Below are 16,883 nucleotides of genomic sequence, written 5' to 3' on the forward strand. Positions count from 1 at the left end.
TGTACTCAGCATGACACTGCGGGGTAGTTTCTTTCCCTTGGTGAGCGTTCCTCACGGCCACCGAGACGCCTAGCTTTTCACGATCAAATCTACAAGGCACAAATGGTGCTTTGTCTTCCCCGCTGGCGTCATGGGACTTGGAGAGGGATGACAGGTGGGACCTGGGAGAAGGTCTTAGCCCCGGGCGGGGAGTGACTAGATTTCTCAGCAGCAGGACAGCACCAATGTCACCTCCAGTGCCGGCCCCCCCGCTGCTGCTGAGGTACTGTGGGGCTTTGCCAGCAGGGGTGGGACACGGTCTGGGGCAGTTCTGTCTCGGGGCTGCCTGTGCCTGCCCTGCCCTGCTCTTTCTGAGGTGTGGGGCTCAGTGGGAAGTTCTTACATAACTAGCCCCGTTGTAGATGAGGCTGCAGCTGGGACAGCCACCCCCCCACCCCCCACCCACCCCGTCACACTAGCATCACGAGCCTGCAGTGGGCAGTCCTTGGGCCTTGGGTGGAGGCCAAGCCTGCCCCATAAATAGGGGTCTCAACATTGCCCTCTGCTCTTCCTGCTCACAGCCTTCCTCGCTCTGCTCACACTGCTGGCCTCAGGCCCAGACACCTTCTCTGCTCCAGGCAAATGGCTGCTGTTCGTATGCTGTGGATGGGGCTGGTCCTGCTGGGTCTCTTGGGATTCCCACAGACCCCAGCCCAGGACCTTGACCCAGTGCAGCCCAACTTTCAACAAGACAAGGTGAGGGTACCCTACCCCACACCCAAGGCAGCAGAGCCCTCACTCAGGTCAATGAGCATTTCAGAGCCAGGCTTTCTCCCACAAAAGAGTACGAGCCTTTGGATGTGCTGGGCTCTGCCAGCGGTGTGTCCGTGCACGGAAACTGGCTGGGAGCCCACAGGCACGCTGCCTGGCTAGTCCACCTGACTCCTCCAGAAATGGGGCACGCTCTGGTACCCACTCTACCCCACTAGTAGACTGGGATGAGGACTGGAACGAAGATGAGGTCCTCAACATCCTGGGGAGGAGGGGAAGGTCTTTGCTAGGCTCTCCCATCCCTCACTCCTCAGGCCTGCTCATGGAGGGGGGTGGGTGAACGGGGTCCAAGGGAAAGGGTTTGTGTGTGAGGAGTCAGAGGGGGAAAAGGACCAGGAGCCCACCAGGGTCTGCCCATGAGGGGTGCGTAGAGCGTTGCCGACCTAGGTATCCACTGCTCGCAGTTCCTGGGGCGCTGGTACAGCGCAGGCCTCGCCTCCAATTCAAGCTGGCTCCGGGAGAAGAAAGCAGAAATGTTTATGTGCAAGACAGTGGTAGCCCCCTCCACAGACGGCAGACTCAACCTGACCTCTACCTACCTCAGGTGAGACAGTGGGGTGGGTGTGGCAAGTTCTGGGAGCCAGAAAGCCCCTGCATCACTGTCTGGAGATCTTTTACTTCAAGGGTAATCTGCCCACAGGAAAAAACAGTGTGAAACCAATACCATGTTACTGCAGCCTATGGAGGTCTCCGGACGCTACACCTACACCAGCCCCCGTGAGTGAGCCACTTCCTTATCTGGGTAATTCTGAGGTAATGGTCACACCACCAGGGTTGGTCAACCAAGGCCAGACCTGGTTGTGAATCTGCCTAAGGCACGTGGGCCGTAGGTATTGGGGACAGATAGACCTCTCTCTGGGGACTGTGTCCTCTCTGAATCCCGCTCACATTCGGCCAGGCCCCTTCCCTGCCCTACTCTGCGGTCCCCAAGTCCAACCCACACTTCCCAAGGACCTCCCTGCCCCTCACCTGAGATACGGCGCCCAACAGGAACCCTATTTCCTGCTCTTCCTGGCTATGCTGAATATCAGCCTGCTGATTTTCTGAGTCCAAGTGTTTTCTGCCCTCTGTCACCAAGACTTGGGGTTTGAAGGCAATGTTCTCAGGCTGTGAAGGCAGGAAGCCAAAAAACAAAACCAAAAAAACAAAACAAACAAACAAAAAAACTGGCTGGTGGCCACCCAGGGAGGGACAAGAAAGGAAGAAAGGTAGCCAGAGAGATCTGGGGGCCAAAGGCCTGAGACCCTCTCCACAGCAAAGCCCACGCAGGCCATCCCCTCCAGGCAAGAGGAGCCACTGTCCCAATCTGTGTCCTTTCTTGGGTTCCCAGACTGGGGCAGCAAACACATTGTCTCAGTGGTGGAAACCGACTACAACGAATACGCGCTGCTGTTCAACAGGGGGACCAAGGGCAGAGCCCAGGACTTCCGCATGACCACCCTCTACAGTAAGTATCACACCCCACCAGGCCCACACATTGAGGGGGGGTCCCCTTAGGAGCCAAGAGGACCAAGACCTGGTCCTAGGAGAGAGTAACCAAGGGGGTGGGGGATGGGGGTGCAGAGCGGAGGCTTTTTGCCTCCTGAAACTGGCCCCTTCTTTATCTATCAGGCAGAACCCAGACTGTGAAGAATGAGCTGAAGGAGAAATTCATCAACTTTAGCAATGCCCACGGCCTCACAGAGGAGGACATTGTTTTCCTGCCCCAACCGGGTGAGGGGGCGGGCTAAGCTGCTGGGCAGTCTTTTGATTGCAACAGAGCGAGGGCTAAGGGGAGAGCCTGCCCTGCCACCTACATAGTCCAGGGGCTCCAAGGAAATAAACGGAGGTGTCGGTCTTACCTAGCTCCTCTATCTGCCAGCCCTCCCCTCCACCTCAGCTAGGGGTATAGGGGTGCGACTAGAAAAAAAAATCAGATGTTTTGAAGGACAGATTGGAGCCGGGGTGGGATGGAGTCTGAAGTTTGGGGGCTCAACCAAAGCTAGTTTTCCATGCCTCGGGGGTGGGGGGTGGGGGGGTAAGGGGAGCCACGAAGTCCCAGTGAATATGGGTCTAACCCGGATGCTGACCACCACCCTGGGCTTCTTGGCAGATATGTGCCTCCAAGAGTAAAAGCAGGCGACAGAAGTCAGAGGGCTGGCTTCCCACGGTAAGTGCTACCTCTTTGCTGACTCACCAAACACGTGACCTTCTGAGTGGTAGGACACAGTGACCTGAGCAGAACCAGTGTCCAGGTGAGACAGACAGAAACAAGTGATAGTTCCAATACCAATGGCAAGAATAGGGCTGAAGGCCAAGGGCTCCTGGGAGGCGGGGGAAAAATGGTACAAGTGCCTAGAACCAGACAGAAGAAGGAGGGACCCCCGCCCTATGAAGCCCACCCTGCAGCAGGGGCCTCCAAGGAACCAGGATGGGTGAGCAAAATAAGGAATGGGGCTGGCCAGGGACGGAAATGACAGGCAAACGGGCTCTTCACTGTCGCCATGGGCTGAGACTTTGGGACAATGGACTATGGAGGAATGCTGTAGTGTCTGGGCCCCGTGGGAATCAGGGCGCTGCCTGTCCACTGATGGATCCTGTTCTCCTATCCAGGCCGTCCAGCCCTCAGGGATCCTTTGCTCTATCGCGCTTGAGATTCCAGCCCTGGCTCCCCAAAGTGCCTCTGCACCCTCCAGCGTTGTCCTGCCTGAGAAATAAAAATCCAAAGCAAGTCAGACCTTGGCTCTTGTCTGTCTGTCTGTCCTTTGGGCCCCTGCACTGGCCCCTGATCCCTCCTACAGGTTTCTCAACATGATGACCAGAGGGCTACCTGAAGTCCTGCCTAGGAGTAGCCCAAGGGGTGTGCTAGAGCCAGCACCTGGCTGTACCGGGCTGCAGCCTCACCGCATGCCCCAGCCAATCTAGTCACAGTTCCTGCAAGCTGCAGCCACAGCCAGGCCTGGGCTGGGCTGGGGAGGGGAGTGGGGGGGAGGGGGGAACAGGTCAGACACTTAATAGCTGAGCCCCGAGACACATGTCTACCCCTGTCCACCCATGGAGCCTCGGATCTCATACGCTTTTCGAGGTGTGGGATAAAAAATCACTGGATTGAGCGGTGGCGTGCTGCCTGTAATCCCAGCACTCGGGAGGCAGAGGCGGGTGGATCTCTGTGAGTTCGAAGCCAGCCTGGTCTACAAAGTGAGTCCAGGACAGTCAAGGCTACACAGGAAGACCCTATCTCAAAAGACAAAACAAAACAAAACAAATCTTTGGATCGGGCAGTAAAGTTGGAGGCACAAAAAGGAATTATTTGATTGATAGCTGCTGGCCGAGTATCTGTGTTTCCCAGGGACAGAGTGGGCTGAGGGAGGTGCTTGCACCTCTGCTCCTCCTCCGGCCTCCTGTTTAAAGCCCTGGCACCAAAAGCACCCAAAACGCAGATGGCCACCCAGCCAGTCTCCTGTTTCTTCCAGATTTCCACCTGGGCAAGCTATTTTCAAGGCCTTGTCTCTTTCCCTCCTGGTTCATAATGTATAGGTCCCAGGCCCAAGCAGACCACACCAGCATTTCAGGGTCAGTGGAGAGGGAGGCCTCTGGGGAGTCTTCCTAGAAGAAGGGGATCTACACTATGCCTGCCCAGCTGTGAGGTGGCCCTCTGGCGTGGAGGCCACTAGGACCACCTGCCCCTGGCTGCCAAGCTCCTCAGCCGTCCCTCAGGAAACATGGGCTGACAGGAGGTAGGGTAGGGAGTACAGAGGCTACCGAGCCCAGCGCATGCAGTTCAATCGGTGGTCTATCGCAAGCCAGTCACCTCAGGGTATCTAGGGAGATAAAGGCCACTCAGAGGAAGCCACCCCAGCTCTCCTGCACCTAGCATCCTCCACGATGCTGTAGGCCCTGCTTGGAGTGTTCCCAGGTTGTACTCAGGTCCCCAACCAGGACAGCCTTAATGTCAGTCAGGTAAGCCCATACCCTCTTTCTCACACCCACCTCACCTGCTTGTTTCCTCATCCTAATCTTCTGTCTACACTCTCTTTGGTCCTAGCTTGCCCAAGGTCTTGGATGTCAAGAAAGACCTGCATCCATTTGCTGCAGTGGACCTGGAGTAGGCTTGCAAGCACTGTGGCCAGAAGCAATAGTTAGAATAAGTTGCCTCCAAGCACTGGCTTAGGGTTGATCTAGGCACAGAAGCTGTGGTCACTGGGCGGAGCATCCTGCCAAGATGAACTGAGCTGTTGTTGTTGTTGTTTTTGCTTTTATGAAGTGGGCTCTTACAGGATGCAGATATTTCCACCCAGCTCGCCTGCCCTACCCTGCAGTTCAGAGCACCTGGTACATACTTGGGGCTGTGTCAGATGACCAGGGCTTCCAGGACTCCAAGGATAGCATGAAAGATGTACATGGTCCTAGTGTACCCCTCGCCTGATGGTGGCCTGGCTGTCAGGCTTGGGTATCCTGCAGAAGTGAGCCTATGAACCTCACCTTCAATTTGGCCTCAAACAAAAGCAAGTGGACAGCTAAGTGAAAGTCAGGGGGAACCAGAGCTGTCTCTGACATACCAAAAGTGCACCCCAAAGGCTCCTGGCAGTCAGGGCAGCGGAGCCACTGATGCCTGCTCTCCAAAGCACCATGGCTTACCCTGAAAGGCTGCCTGAGGCCTGCATGAGGAAACAGGCTCTGTATGTCTGTGTGTGTGCCTGCAGGGGAGGCTGAGGGCTCTGTGGATATGTGCCTTGGGCAAGCCCTCTTTCTCTGCTCCTAACTCCAGCAGGCCAGTAAGCTGAAGCACTCTGCCCTTTGACGATTTTCATGAAGGCCAAACAGGGAGACCCTGTGACAGCTTTGCCTGGGCAGTGTCCTCAGATCACTGGAGCTGCCTGAAAAAGCAAGACCGATCTTGGGGTTGGGTAGCATCAAGGGTCACCGCTCAGGTGTGGAGTTCTTCCTCCCCAGATGGCAGATACCAGGAGACAGAAACGCCCTTCACCAAGGGTGCTATGGCCAGGCAGTTCGGCAACCTAGATGAGGAGCTTGGATGGCCGAGACGGTGTCATTTGGCACCAGGGGAGGAAGTGGGTGGAGCACCTCATTGTGTATGCTGCAGGACTGGCAAAGGGGGGTGGGGTGGGTAGGCTTCCTGGGTGGAGCGTTGTGGCCTAGAGTAGCATTTGTGTGTCCTTCACGGACAGCCGGGGCTTTGCTGTGACGTACTTAAAGACAGAGATGCAACACTCTATAGTGCATTGGCAGAGGGACTGGTCCCCAGCCTGGGTGGGAGTACTCCCCAGGGCACATCTTATCACCTGCTCACTCATGGAGAAACTTTGTCTCTTCCCTGCCCATCTGTACTCAAGACCTTCCTTGCCTGTCCTCAGTCTGCCCCGGCCGGGCCATGGGGTCTTCAGACAGAACCTAGGAGGCGGTGCCGGAATGAAAGACGAACAGGAGACACGAAGAAATGAGGGCAAGTCTGAATTCTGATCAAGCCCCATTTATTGAAAAATTTTACAGGGTTTTTATAGAATCTCAGAAGGGCAAGGGCAGGGTTGCAATGGAAACCTAATGGCAGCTATTCTGCTCTCTAGCCCGGTAAAAACCTCATGATAAGAAAGTAAGCAAAGGTGATAAGTAAATGGGTTCCTAGGACCTAATGAGGGTGCTCTGCTATATTTCTCAGTAGTAAAACTTCAAGGATAGGGAGGTTAGTTCTGAGGAATGCAGCTGCAGAGATAAGGTAAGCAAGCAGCTTCCTGGGACCGGGACTGGGTGGTGTGGCCTCGGGCTGACCTTCAGCTTGCTACGTGCCAAGCGGAGGTGTAGAAAATGAAGCCTAGAGGTAAGGTGGAATTGCCTATGTTTTAAGCCAAGAGTCACCAAGGGTGGCCCCCCCACATCCGTCCACACCGGCAGATACTTCCTGAAGGTGCACGGAAGATGCATCAGCTGCCAACCCAAGTAGGCCTGCACCCAGTCAGGATGCCCAGCTGACCATGTCAGGTGAGTGCTGCCTCCATCCCAGCTCAGGGTTTCAGGGGGGAGAGGCAGGACACTAAAGATTCAGAGTCACCCTACAGACTGCAGACCAGGACGGAAGTGCCCTATCTAGGCCACAGGAGGGAGCAGAGTGTCCAGGCCAGCACACACAGGAGACTAACACCAGCCTCCAGCTGAGGATGGAGGACTTAGAGAGGGCCAAAGGCATACATGAGATCGGCTTTCTCAGTAGATCAGTGTGTTGGGGCGCTGGCCTACGGGAGTGTCCTCAGAGGTCCCTCGCAACGCCCCACCTCAAACCCAACCTAGAAATGCATTGGGAGCGGTCTCTAGTATGGACAAGGCAGGGGGGCCTGATCACCATAGCTCCAAGAGGTTCCTCTACCCCTCGACACCCCTACCCCCACTTTTAGTAATGCCCGGGTGCTGACTACACCTGGCCGTTGTTTCACAGTGATGGATCCAGCCACCTGGGGGGCCATCTAGGTCTGGTTATGGCTGAATCTCTCCCCAGAGAACTCCCCGTTTCTCTCTGCAGCTCCCCAAGTACGATAAAGATGCTGACAGAAGCAGTGTTTCCTAGGGAAGTCAGAGAGTGCGTGGTGGGTGGCAAGGCCTATCTAAGGCTCCCAACCACACAAGTTGGGTCCCTTGGGGTGGTACCTGCAGGGCTGGGTGCAGACACGGACCCTGTGTGCTGGGAAAGGGCTGGACCTTGGTTCTGCAGGAGGAAGACCCAAGACACCTGAAGGTCCTTCTTGGATTCTGTGACCCGCAGCACGTAGCTGAGGAGCACAGTACTGCTGACTTAACTGCCCGGAAGCTCTTGGCCTGAGGCTGCAATTACATAGGGCAAGCCATTTTTCACCGTGTTCCATGTCATAGGCACCATAGACAGATCCGGGATTCAAGCATCTCCAAAGAGAAGGCTGTTGAGACATTTCAGAAGGTAGAGGTACTTGCCGCTAAGTCTTATGACCTGATTTAATTCCTAGGAACCAAGGACAGAAGAAGAAACCAACACCTAGAAGTTGTCCTCTGATCTCTGACATTTGCATCATGGCACATATATACCCTGAGATCTTCTGGCGTCAGCCTTTCTTTCTGGCTCCTTACCTTACAGTACCATCGTTTTGAATGTTTGTTTGTTATTGGTTTTTTGAGACAGGGTTTCCCTGTGTAGTCTTGGCTGTCCTGGACTCACTTTGTAGACCAGGCTGGCCTCAAACTCATAGTGATTCACCTGCCTCTGCCTCCCGAGTGCTGGGATTAAAGATGTGTGCCACCATGCCCAGCAGTACCATCGTTTTGAAAAAAACAAAATTGTCCTGAAAAATTTGAGGATAAAGTTCAATGTTGTCTATAATGTAAATATTCTGCAATTTTTAATAAAATAGAATAGAATTACATAAAAATACTGACTGTAAATTTGTCAAAATGTTGCTTCTTCTTCCATCTAGGGTTTGTTGTGCTGTTATTTCTGCTTTGTAGTTGGTTTGAAATGTTTCACTCAAAAAAAATATTCCTGACTTTTCAGAATATTCTTTTTTTGATTGAGGCTAGCTGGGCTGAGAGGTCATGGAGAAAAGAAGAGGCACACACACACACACACACACACACACACACAAACATACAAACACACACATGCACACATACACACAAACACACACACAAACATACAAACACACACATGCACACACACACAAACACATATGTACAATACACACATATACACACACTACACACATACACACACATATACACACATACAAACACATACACACACACACACACATGCACACACAAGTGTGCATGTGCTCCAGTGGTCAGCCAGGCCCTTTAATGCCCCAGACCTTCTGGTCTCCAGGTCTTGGCCATATTGTCACTAATATGAAGTGGGGGGAGCTCAGCTCCTGTGACAGCTGTGCCACAAGGCCTGGGCAGGGCACGGTCAGTCCCCCAAACCCTGAGTTCAGGCTGTCATTTGATTGATGTTCTATCTGCTTTGTTCAACCTTACCATAGGCCAAGAGGACGGACAGACGGTCTCCTAGGCCGTGTAGCAACAAAGATAAGGCAGAACTTCCTGCAGCCAGTTCAGCTTCGCCTCTGTGGAATCCCAAAATGGTCTAGGGTTGGGAAAGGCAGGGTGTGCTCTGTAGCCTCAGGGACACCCCACTCTTCCCTTTGGGGTTAGAAGCCCTGGTTCCTGGGAGTCCAGTATCAATCAGTCCACTTGTCATATACTGCCCCACCGTAGTATGGCCACAAGGGGCAGCCAGTTCTTCAACCAGAAGCAAAGTACATCAAATTACATCTAACATCTAACATCTAACTATACACTGCAGCATTACAAGCTATGTAAAACTCTCTCTCTGTCTCTGTCTCTGTCTCTGTCTCTGTCTCTGTCTCTCTCTCTCTCTCTCTCTCTCTCCCTTCAAGACAGGGTTTTTCTATGTAGCCCTGGCTGTCCTAAACTCACTTTGTAGACCAGGCTGACCTCAAGCTCGCAGAGATCTGACTGCCTCTGCCTCCGGACTGCTGGGATTAAAGGCGTGTGCCACCACGCCCAGTTTGCTATGTCAAATCTTGCCCTAAATGCTCAGAATACCTGGAACTCGATTGGTCCCACCTTACCTGGAGCAGTCTTGATATGCTGCCCAAAGGGGCCTCAAATTCTTTGGTTCAATGGGCCAGAGAGATAGCTCAGTGGTTAAGAGTAGCTTCTGTGTTTCCAAAGGACCCAGGTTCAATTTCCAGCACCTACATGGTAACTCACAACTAGCTCCTATAATTCCAGCTCCAGGGAATATGACACCCTCTTTTGGACTTCGTGGGTACCCACACTCACATGCACACAGGCAGACACATGTACACATAACTTAAGATTAAAGGTTTGTTGTTGTTGTTGTTTTTAATTTCTTGGCTTAAGCAATGATCCTGCCTCAGCCCTCAGAGTGGTTAGAACCTTTGCTATGCACTGCTGGGCCTAGTTAACTGCCTAAGCACCGAAATCACGAAATTGGTCAAAACAAAAACAAAAACACCGAGCAGCTCCATGGAAGGCTGAGAAACAACTCACCGTAGCATTTAGCAGCTCAGCACAACAAGCTGTGTTATCTCTGGGTCTGCACGGTCTGAGGCGGGCCCTCTAGTGGAAGAGGATGCCTTGTGCTGTGGCCCAGGCCCACCGGCTGGGCAGGGCTCTGCCTCTCAGCTCCCTCACTCCATACTGTGATATTCAAAGGTTTCCCTGGGCTACCTTGTGTTGTGGTGAGCAATACAACAGGGACGGGAGAAACGACAGCCATCACTTCTGCCTTATGCCAGTGGCTAGAAACAAGACTTTAGGTTGCAGCTTCTGGGAGGGGCCATACAAGGGTGGAAACGCAAGCAGACATCAAGGCTGTGACAGAGAATGCTAAAACCAGTGACACAGTGACAAGCAGGGAAAATAAGTAGAGGTGTGGGAGAGGTGGATGGAGGCTTGGGCAGAAGTCCCAAGAGGACTCCTTCCAAAGGGGCGGGGCAGAGGGCTGGGGACAGGCGACAACCCACGCAAAGGCTTGGAGGCAGGCCTAAACAAAACTAGAAGAAAATGGGGATTGAGGGATGTTTGGTTACGGGCACGCTTCAAATGTGTTAGCACAATTCACCGGGTCACTGTCCACCCTCCCCGTGGCTCTTGTAGGGTCCTGACAGCCCCCTTGCACAGCCTTGGCAAGACTTCTTCTCCGTGCAGCCTCCTCCTGAGCAAACCCGTCGCTGGCCTCCGTCCTCTTCGGATAGCAGCCAAAACAGCATCTCCCATTTGATCCCAAGTCGTCCTCAGGGCTAAGACAACAGGTAGCACCCAGGGGGTGGTGGCTCAGACAATGGGAGGGTATTGCATAGGAGAGCATTGCGTGGGGAGGCGCTCTCTGTTTGTGCTGTTTATCAAACAAACATACTGTATTCACTCTTGCCTTTTGGCTTGTTACAACTCAGCTCAGAAAGAGAGATATTGATATCTAAAGTGACATGAAGGGACAAGAGACTAACAGTCTGGAGGCGGCCAGGAGAAGCCCACGGGGGATGGACAGGAAAAAGAGGATTGTCACTGAAGAAAAGCAGATGTGCGCGTGGTCGCTTGGAGGGACCCAGAAGAGCACAAGGAGTAAGGCTCGTAGATCTCTGCTAGGACGCAAGGGCCAAAGGGTACAGCGCGGTATAGCACTGAGGAGCCCGCTCCCCAAGGCGCTAAAGCGCTAAGCCCCGCCCTCCAGGCGCCCGCAGCCCCGCCTCCACGCGCTAAGCTCCGCCCTCGTGCGCAAAGCCTGGTCCCCCGGAAACACCGGCATCCTTTAAATCTGTTCCTTCCGTCCCTCCAGACACCAGAAGTTCCGCCTCCGAGCCTCTGCCTCAGCTAGAGAGGTCGTACTTCTGCGCAGGCGCCCTCAGCCCGCAGCTGGCGTGGCCCGCGCGGTGAGACCGCCTCCTGCCATGGCGCCTCTGCCTCTGGCGCTGCCGCTTTGCATTCTGCCGCCGGGCTCGGACTCTCCCCGCTTGGTATGCTACTGCGAGCCGGAGAGTAGTAGAGATGGGGACCGCGGCGGCTTCAACCTCTAGTGAGTGGGGTCGCGGGATGCGGGATGCGGGATGCGGGAGCGAGCGCCGCGGGCAGGGTGCCTGACAGCCCCTCCCGCCCAGTGTGACGGACGCCGCGGAGCTCTGGAGCACCAGCTTCTCACCTGACAGCCTGGCGACGCTCGTGCGTAACAGCACTGGGGGTAGGAGACATTGGGAACCTGCCATCCCCTTCCCCTTCCCTGTAGCTGTGGTTCTAATAGCGTTTACAGGGCCGGGCAGTTTGGAGTGTCCAGTGGGTCCAGGGTCCTGAGCTGTTCGTGACAATTCCGTGTTCCTAGCAGAAAGCCCGATTTGGCCTAAGTGGGACTGAGGACATCTCTTCCCGGTTCAGGTGAGTCCCAGGTAGGGAGGCCGTGTGGCTGAGGAGCTTTGGGTGGGGATAACACATCCCGGCCATAACTCACACCTTCTCCCCGCTTAGGGCAGCCTGTCAGCGGCAAGCGGTGACTGTAAGCCTGGAAGAGGACAGAGCATTGATGACCCTTTCGGGGGACACCTCTGCACTGACCTTTGACCTCTCCAAGGTGTCCAGCCCGGAGGCAGCCCTAAGGCTGCAGGCTTTGACTTTCAGCCTGGCAGAACATGTATGCAACCTAGAGAAGCAGCTCGCAGGTAGAGTAGGTGTGTACCCTCCTTTGGGGACACGCTTTTGCAGACCCTCCTGGCATTAAGTGGGGTGCCACAACTTTCTCCCAGCTGCAGAAGAAACTGCCGCTAGCCCCAGGAAGAACACCCAGCCAGCAGGCCCCCACCTCTTCTTACCAGGTAAGAGGCTGGCCTGGCACGTGGGTTGGGGACAGTTCTTTCTTTGGAGCTGCGTTCCAAGATGCCTCACATTCTAGAGAGAGTCTCTCAATGTGGACAGAGTCCTGGCCAAAGATCTTTTGGGTTCAAGACTTCCCTGATCTGATTTTTCAGCAGAACTCGATCACCAAAGAGGCAGCGCTGGGCTTGGGGTCAGGAAACGCTGTCCAGGGGAGTCTCTCATTAACCCTGGCTTTAAAAGGTACTTGCCACCTGTCTCTCGTACCCTGGTGCCTTCCCTTTCCTCTACACATTATATGCTCTTGTCTCCTAGTAAGAAACCAGCTGGTGGTGTAGACTTCGATGACACCTGACGCTGGCAAAGCCTGTGACCTCGCCAGGAGCCTGTCTGCGAGGAAAGCGGTAGATCCGGGACCCCCCCACCAAGAGACACCCTGGCTTCACTTCCACCTTTGCCCTGCTGTTGGGCAGAAGTGCCTCCTCACCTCTTCCCCGTCAAATAAACTGTTCCCTCAGGGAGAGATGCTAGACCAGACTTGACTAGTGAGGGCTGGCCTTGGGGAGGGGGCCAGAGAAGACTCTGTTGGTGTGGAATCCCAGGATGCAAACAGATGGTCAGAGTCTCAGCATTTAGGAGGCTTTCCTGGCTGGGTCTAGGGCAGCGGAGCTTTCTCAGGACTATTGTGTTGTTTCTGTGTGGCCAGCCCAGGGGTTGAAAGGGTCCTAGTTTGCTAGGTCCAGAACTCCCTAAGGTTTAGAATGCTGTCCCACACTTCCAAGCCCCACCCAGGTAGGGCAGGTCACACCTGTTCCGTACAGAGATTCACAGAGGAGGTGTCTTGGGCACATGAGTGTTTGGAAGGCCACCACAGGGTGTCAGACGGTGGAAGCCCCTTACAGGAGATGGGCCTGGCGCGCAGCCCGTGGCTGGGCTGAGGAATGTGGGCCTGCCCCCACCCACTTGGCCAGGATCCCGGAGGTTGAGCTCCATGGGACTCTGCTCCCCACCCTCCTTGGCCACCCAGGGCACCCCACCCAGCTCTGGCCTGACTGGTTTGGGAGACTAATCCAGTCCCCTAGATCCCTGGTGCCTCTGTGCCAGGGCAGCTGTAGGGGGCCCCAGGCCTTTGTGCTAACACCATGGAGGAGGATGAGCTGTGCCTTGCCCAGTGGACTCTCTTGCCTTTGTCATTTTGGGCTGTCATCTTTAACTGTTTTCTCACCATGGGGCTGGGATGGCGTAATTGAGGCTCTCTGGCCACTCGGATGTTCAGACCACAATCACTTGGGGCGGGCAGAGATGCTTTATGGGGCTGCAGATGAGTGTATGGAGGTCGGGGTGCTAACGGGGGTGCACAGCTGGCTGGTAAGCCGCCAGGATCTCTGCGCTGTGTGGGCACGTATACTTGAACTCCTTCTCCTGCAACGCGCCGTCCAGGTAGCGGCGGACACCGCCCAGTTCCGCGGGGATGGGCGCCTGGCGGAAGTGTGCGCACACGGTCTGTGGGTGCAAGAGCGTGTGATGAGGGCCTCGCTCGCCGCTCGCCGGCCCTTCCGCCCACACCTACCGGCTGGTCCCTCACTCACATCCACGATGTGCAGCTTGGGCAGCAGGCTGCAGTCAGCCAGTGTGAACCGGTCGCCATCCAGGAAGCGGCGGCGAGATTCTCGAAGCTGCGGCTCCTGGGCCAGCTCGTGGTCCAGAGGTGCACGCAGGTAGCTGTCTAGTCTGCTCAGGGCCCGGAGCAGCTGCTGGTACAGGGCTTGTGGGCAATGGCACAGTGAGGACTCAGCCTTGGCCTTGGGTTAGCCCTCCTACCTGTACCTGGCTGGCCTGGGGCTCACCGCTGTCCTGTGTAGGCACTGCGTTCTTGATGAAGGCAGAGAACTTATGGAAGATGTCATTGCCCGCCGTGTTGGACTCCCTGTAGCGGGGTGCCAGGCTAGGGAAGCTGTGGATGCGAGCAGTTTGAGAACTTGGGTCAGACCTAGGCACTCTACCAGGTGTTTTCCCCACCTCCAGGTAGGGGGGTACCCCATCATCAGGTGCTCACTCAGGTGGCCCCAGCGTCTCCTCCAGAAACTCCTCGATCTGCAGCGTGTCTGTCTTGACATCCCCGTTGTAGAGCAGGATGGGCAGCTGGGAGCCTGGCGCGAAGTCCTTCAGCACATCCAATGCCCTGTGGACACCAGGCAGAAGGGAGGTGGCCGGCCTGAGGTGGGCAGAGGCCGGGAGGGGTCCAGGGCGGTGTCTCACCTCCTTGTGTCCACTGTGGTGAGGGTGAAGGGCGCACCCTTGAGGAGCAGGACCATGAAGAGCCGCTGACAGGAAGGGCAGTGCCCTACACTCTCCCCGTCTTCGCTTGCCTGGGTGGGTGGGGCAGACTCAGGAATCCTGACACTTGGCTGGGTGGGACTCGGCCTCCCACTGCCATTGGCTCTGGAGGCAGGCTGGGGCTCTGGCCTGGTTGAGCTTGGCATGTACAAGTGTCTAGTGAGGGTCCTTGAACTGGTCCCTGGAATGGGGAGACGCTGGGAACTGGGGCCAAGCCTGGGCCTTGGAGTCCAGTCACAACCTCTGCTTCCAGAGTGATTACCCCACACAGCTGGGTATTGAGGCAGACAGCTCAGGGAAGGGGCCAGGACCTAACCCCCACTCAGATCAGCGCACAAGCCTGAGAGCTAATGGGGCTATCAGACAAGCCCCCTTTCTGGCACATGAACCTGACTCTCTGGCTTAGTGTCTGGGGCCAGCTACCAGGCTGACATCTTTCCACCAAGGAGCTTTCTCCCAGGGCTGGGAGGACCCAGGCTATTTGATCCCTCTTATGGTAGCTCCTCCCCCAGGACGCCCCACACTCAGCTCAGTACAGGGGAGGCTTAAGCCCACCACAGGGGAAGGGACTCAGGCACTATTAGGAAGACCTGCCCCCTCATCGTGCACCAAACAAACAAACAAATAAACAAAAAACCCAGAGCCACCCCTCCAGCCCAGCCGCCCAGAACCTTCACAAACAGCTGGAGCTTGGTGGTTTCGGCCATGGTGGGAGCTGAGGCATCCAGCGGTGGCGGTGGCAGCACAGGGCACTCACTGGGTGTGCCTTGGGAGCTCTTTAAGTCTCCCTGGAGGCCCCACCCTCCCCATTCTGTGGGCCCGCCCCAACAGAGCCACCCCGGCAGCAGATGGGTTACCAGTGCAGATCCAGCTGTCTGTATAAGAGACCAGGGTGTCCATGCATGACAGTGACCGCAGGGGGGCGGGGGCTGAGTCTCAGGGCTGGCTCACAGCCTCAGTGTGATTGTGACAGGAAGCCAGTGTGGCCAGGAGAGCCCAGGGGCAGTGGGTACTAGCCTGGAAGAGACCACATTACCCTGCTCTTAGCCCTCTGCAGTACAGCCTCCGTTGTCAAATCATTACCCCAGAAAGCCAGGTGGTAGGGACAAGTGGGAAATGCCTCTGGCTGCCCGTCTCTGTGCTAAACTCTTCTGGAAGAGATGCCCCCTTCCTCCAACGGAGCCCAGTCAGGTAGAGGGGGGCCTACCCTCAGGGCGGGCCAACATTCCTGACATGTTCTGGGCTGGCAGAATGATAAGCCTGGTATTTAACCCATCTTAGCAGAGGATTCCCGTGGCCTCCTCCTGTCCGCATAGGCTCAGGGCAGGCTTTTTAACTCTTAATCTTAAACTTCTGTGGCACCAGGAAAGGTCAGAAGGAGGGAGATGGGAATGCGGTCCCAGTAGGAAAAGAATAGCCAGGGTAGGCTGGCCCTCCCAGGCACATACCTGTCACTCACTTAGGCTTCCCAAATCCATTGGGGTCCACCCTGGGAATTCCTTTGGCGGTACTTGTGTCTGCCTGCGTTTGAGACCTGTTGCGTCTGCAGCAGCCCTCCAGGAGAGCCGTCCCTTAGACCATGTGCTCACAGAAGACTGGCACTGCCCACTGGCTAAGACCAGGGTGCATTCCTTCCCCCTCTCTGGTAAGCTGGTGCCATCTAGGCTGGGTAGTGCAGCCAAGGAGGCTCCATACCTGCCCACTCACTCGCTCACGTGCCTGACTCCCGGCCATTGATTGCCTCAGCTTCCCTCCTCCCCGGCCCTGCCGCTCACTTCCCTGATCTCAGGTGGAGCGCAGCTCCGACATCCTTGGGGCTTGACTCCTAGAGCTGATTGTATTTTGGCTTCTTACTGACAGGGTCACCTGTTTTGTGGTTTTCGGTCCTTTGCAGACAAGTCACCTTGTAGAGCGGCCCCTGAAGCCCCCCACCCCCACACACAACTGCCAGAGGCCACAGACATGCCCTGTCTTGATATATTCCTGCAAAGCTGCCCTTACAAGTCCACAAGAAAGGGGTGAAGTGGACAGACAATATAGCAGGGGCTTGGAGGAAAAGAAGCAAGCCAAAGTGAGGCAGGCTCATCACTGCTGCAAGCAGAATTGTGACACATGCGGTGTCAGTCTGTGGGTGCTCTGCTCCCATGCTCAGTTTCCTGAAGTCGGCTCCAGTTTGCCTCCCCAAATCCACTGAACTGTGTCCCTTGGGGCACCATCACAGGAAATGGGACAAGAGATGGGCTCATGTGTGCATGCACAACAGAGCCTGGTTTTGTTTTGTTTTGTTTCCTGAGACAGGGTTTCTTTTGTAGCTTTGGCTGTCCTGCATTCACTTTGTAGACCAGGCTGGCCTCGAACTCATGTCAATCTGC

The 16,883-nt window shown here is 55.5% G+C and overlaps 3 protein-coding genes across 9 annotated transcripts; 2 read left to right on the plus strand and 1 right to left on the minus strand.

Annotated features, from left to right (window-relative positions):
• The first annotated feature begins 533 nt into the window (after positions 1-533).
• Positions 534-3,524, plus strand: PTGDS (prostaglandin D2 synthase). Its single transcript, XM_084799599.1, has 7 exons — positions 534-735; positions 1,215-1,354; positions 1,451-1,527; positions 2,141-2,257; positions 2,422-2,523; positions 2,903-2,959; positions 3,403-3,524. The coding sequence occupies exons 1-6, from the start codon at positions 622-624 to the stop codon at positions 2,920-2,922; spliced, it is 570 nt and encodes a 189-aa protein (XP_084655725.1). The 5' UTR covers positions 534-621; the 3' UTR covers positions 2,923-2,959; positions 3,403-3,524.
• Positions 3,525-11,074: 7,550 nt separating this feature from the next.
• On the plus strand, positions 11,075-12,711 carry PAXX (PAXX non-homologous end joining factor). Of its 6 annotated transcripts, none has more exons than XM_084800242.1 (7): positions 11,075-11,389; positions 11,472-11,532; positions 11,693-11,742; positions 11,833-12,023; positions 12,114-12,176; positions 12,333-12,417; positions 12,490-12,711. In XM_084800242.1, the coding sequence occupies exons 1-7, from the start codon at positions 11,265-11,267 to the stop codon at positions 12,527-12,529; spliced, it is 615 nt and encodes a 204-aa protein (XP_084656368.1). In that variant the 5' UTR covers positions 11,075-11,264; the 3' UTR covers positions 12,530-12,711. The 6 variants fall into 6 exon arrangements, with proteins under 6 accessions (XP_084656368.1, XP_084656370.1, XP_084656367.1 ...); XM_084800244.1 differs by having other exon boundaries at positions 11,081-11,389; positions 12,108-12,176; positions 12,494-12,711; XM_084800241.1 differs by having other exon boundaries at positions 11,082-11,389; positions 12,330-12,417.
• A 752-nt stretch (positions 12,712-13,463) lies between these two features.
• Positions 13,464-16,217, minus strand: CLIC3 (chloride intracellular channel 3). 2 transcript variants are annotated; one of them, XM_084800238.1, is made up of 7 exons: positions 15,960-16,217; positions 15,369-15,528; positions 14,434-14,543; positions 14,231-14,356; positions 14,022-14,128; positions 13,764-13,939; positions 13,464-13,677 (listed from the first exon to the last, which is right to left on the minus strand). In XM_084800238.1, exons 3-7 carry the CDS (start codon positions 14,487-14,489, stop codon positions 13,519-13,521), a joined length of 624 nt encoding a protein of 207 aa, XP_084656364.1. In that variant the 5' UTR covers positions 14,490-14,543; positions 15,369-15,528; positions 15,960-16,217; the 3' UTR covers positions 13,464-13,518. The 2 variants fall into 2 exon arrangements, with proteins under 2 accessions (XP_084656364.1, XP_084656363.1); XM_084800237.1 differs by lacking the exons at positions 15,369-15,528; positions 15,960-16,217 and adding an exon at positions 15,183-15,336.
• Positions 16,218-16,883: the final 666 nt, after the last annotated feature.

The sequence above is a fragment of the Acomys minous genome (genome assembly GCF_964271855.1).
Source record: "Acomys minous genome assembly, chromosome: 10".
NCBI classification, from domain to species: domain Eukaryota; kingdom Metazoa; phylum Chordata; class Mammalia; order Rodentia; family Muridae; genus Acomys; species Acomys minous.

Bases quoted from the DNA above. Each gene is read 5' to 3' on its own strand.
- PTGDS (XM_084799599.1), top strand. From the start codon at position 622: ATGGCTGCTGTTCGTATGCTGTGGATGGGGCTGGTCCTGCTGGGTCTC. The intron at 736-1,214 runs GTGAGGGTACCC...CACTGCTCGCAG, and splicing joins CCAACTTTCAACAAGACAAG to TTCCTGGGGCGCTGGTACAG. The intron at 1,355-1,450 runs GTGAGACAGTGG...ATCTGCCCACAG, and splicing joins CTGACCTCTACCTACCTCAG to GAAAAAACAGTGTGAAACCA.
- PAXX (XM_084800239.1), top strand. From the start codon at position 11,265: ATGGCGCCTCTGCCTCTGGCGCTGCCGCTTTGCATTCTGCCGCCGGGC. The intron at 11,390-11,471 runs GTGAGTGGGGTC...CCTCCCGCCCAG, and splicing joins CGCGGCGGCTTCAACCTCTA to TGTGACGGACGCCGCGGAGC. The intron at 11,533-11,692 runs GTGCGTAACAGC...TGTTCCTAGCAG, and splicing joins CTGACAGCCTGGCGACGCTC to AAAGCCCGATTTGGCCTAAG.
- CLIC3 (XM_084800237.1), bottom strand. From the start codon at position 15,218: ATGGCCGAAACCACCAAGCTCCAGCTGTTTGTGAAG. The intron at 14,544-15,182 runs GTTCTGGGCGGC...CCACCCACCCAG, and splicing joins AGCTCCAGCTGTTTGTGAAG to GCAAGCGAAGACGGGGAGAG. The intron at 13,678-13,763 runs GTGAGTGAGGGA...TTGCACCCACAG, and splicing joins CCAAGCTGCACATCGTGGAT to ACCGTGTGCGCACACTTCCG.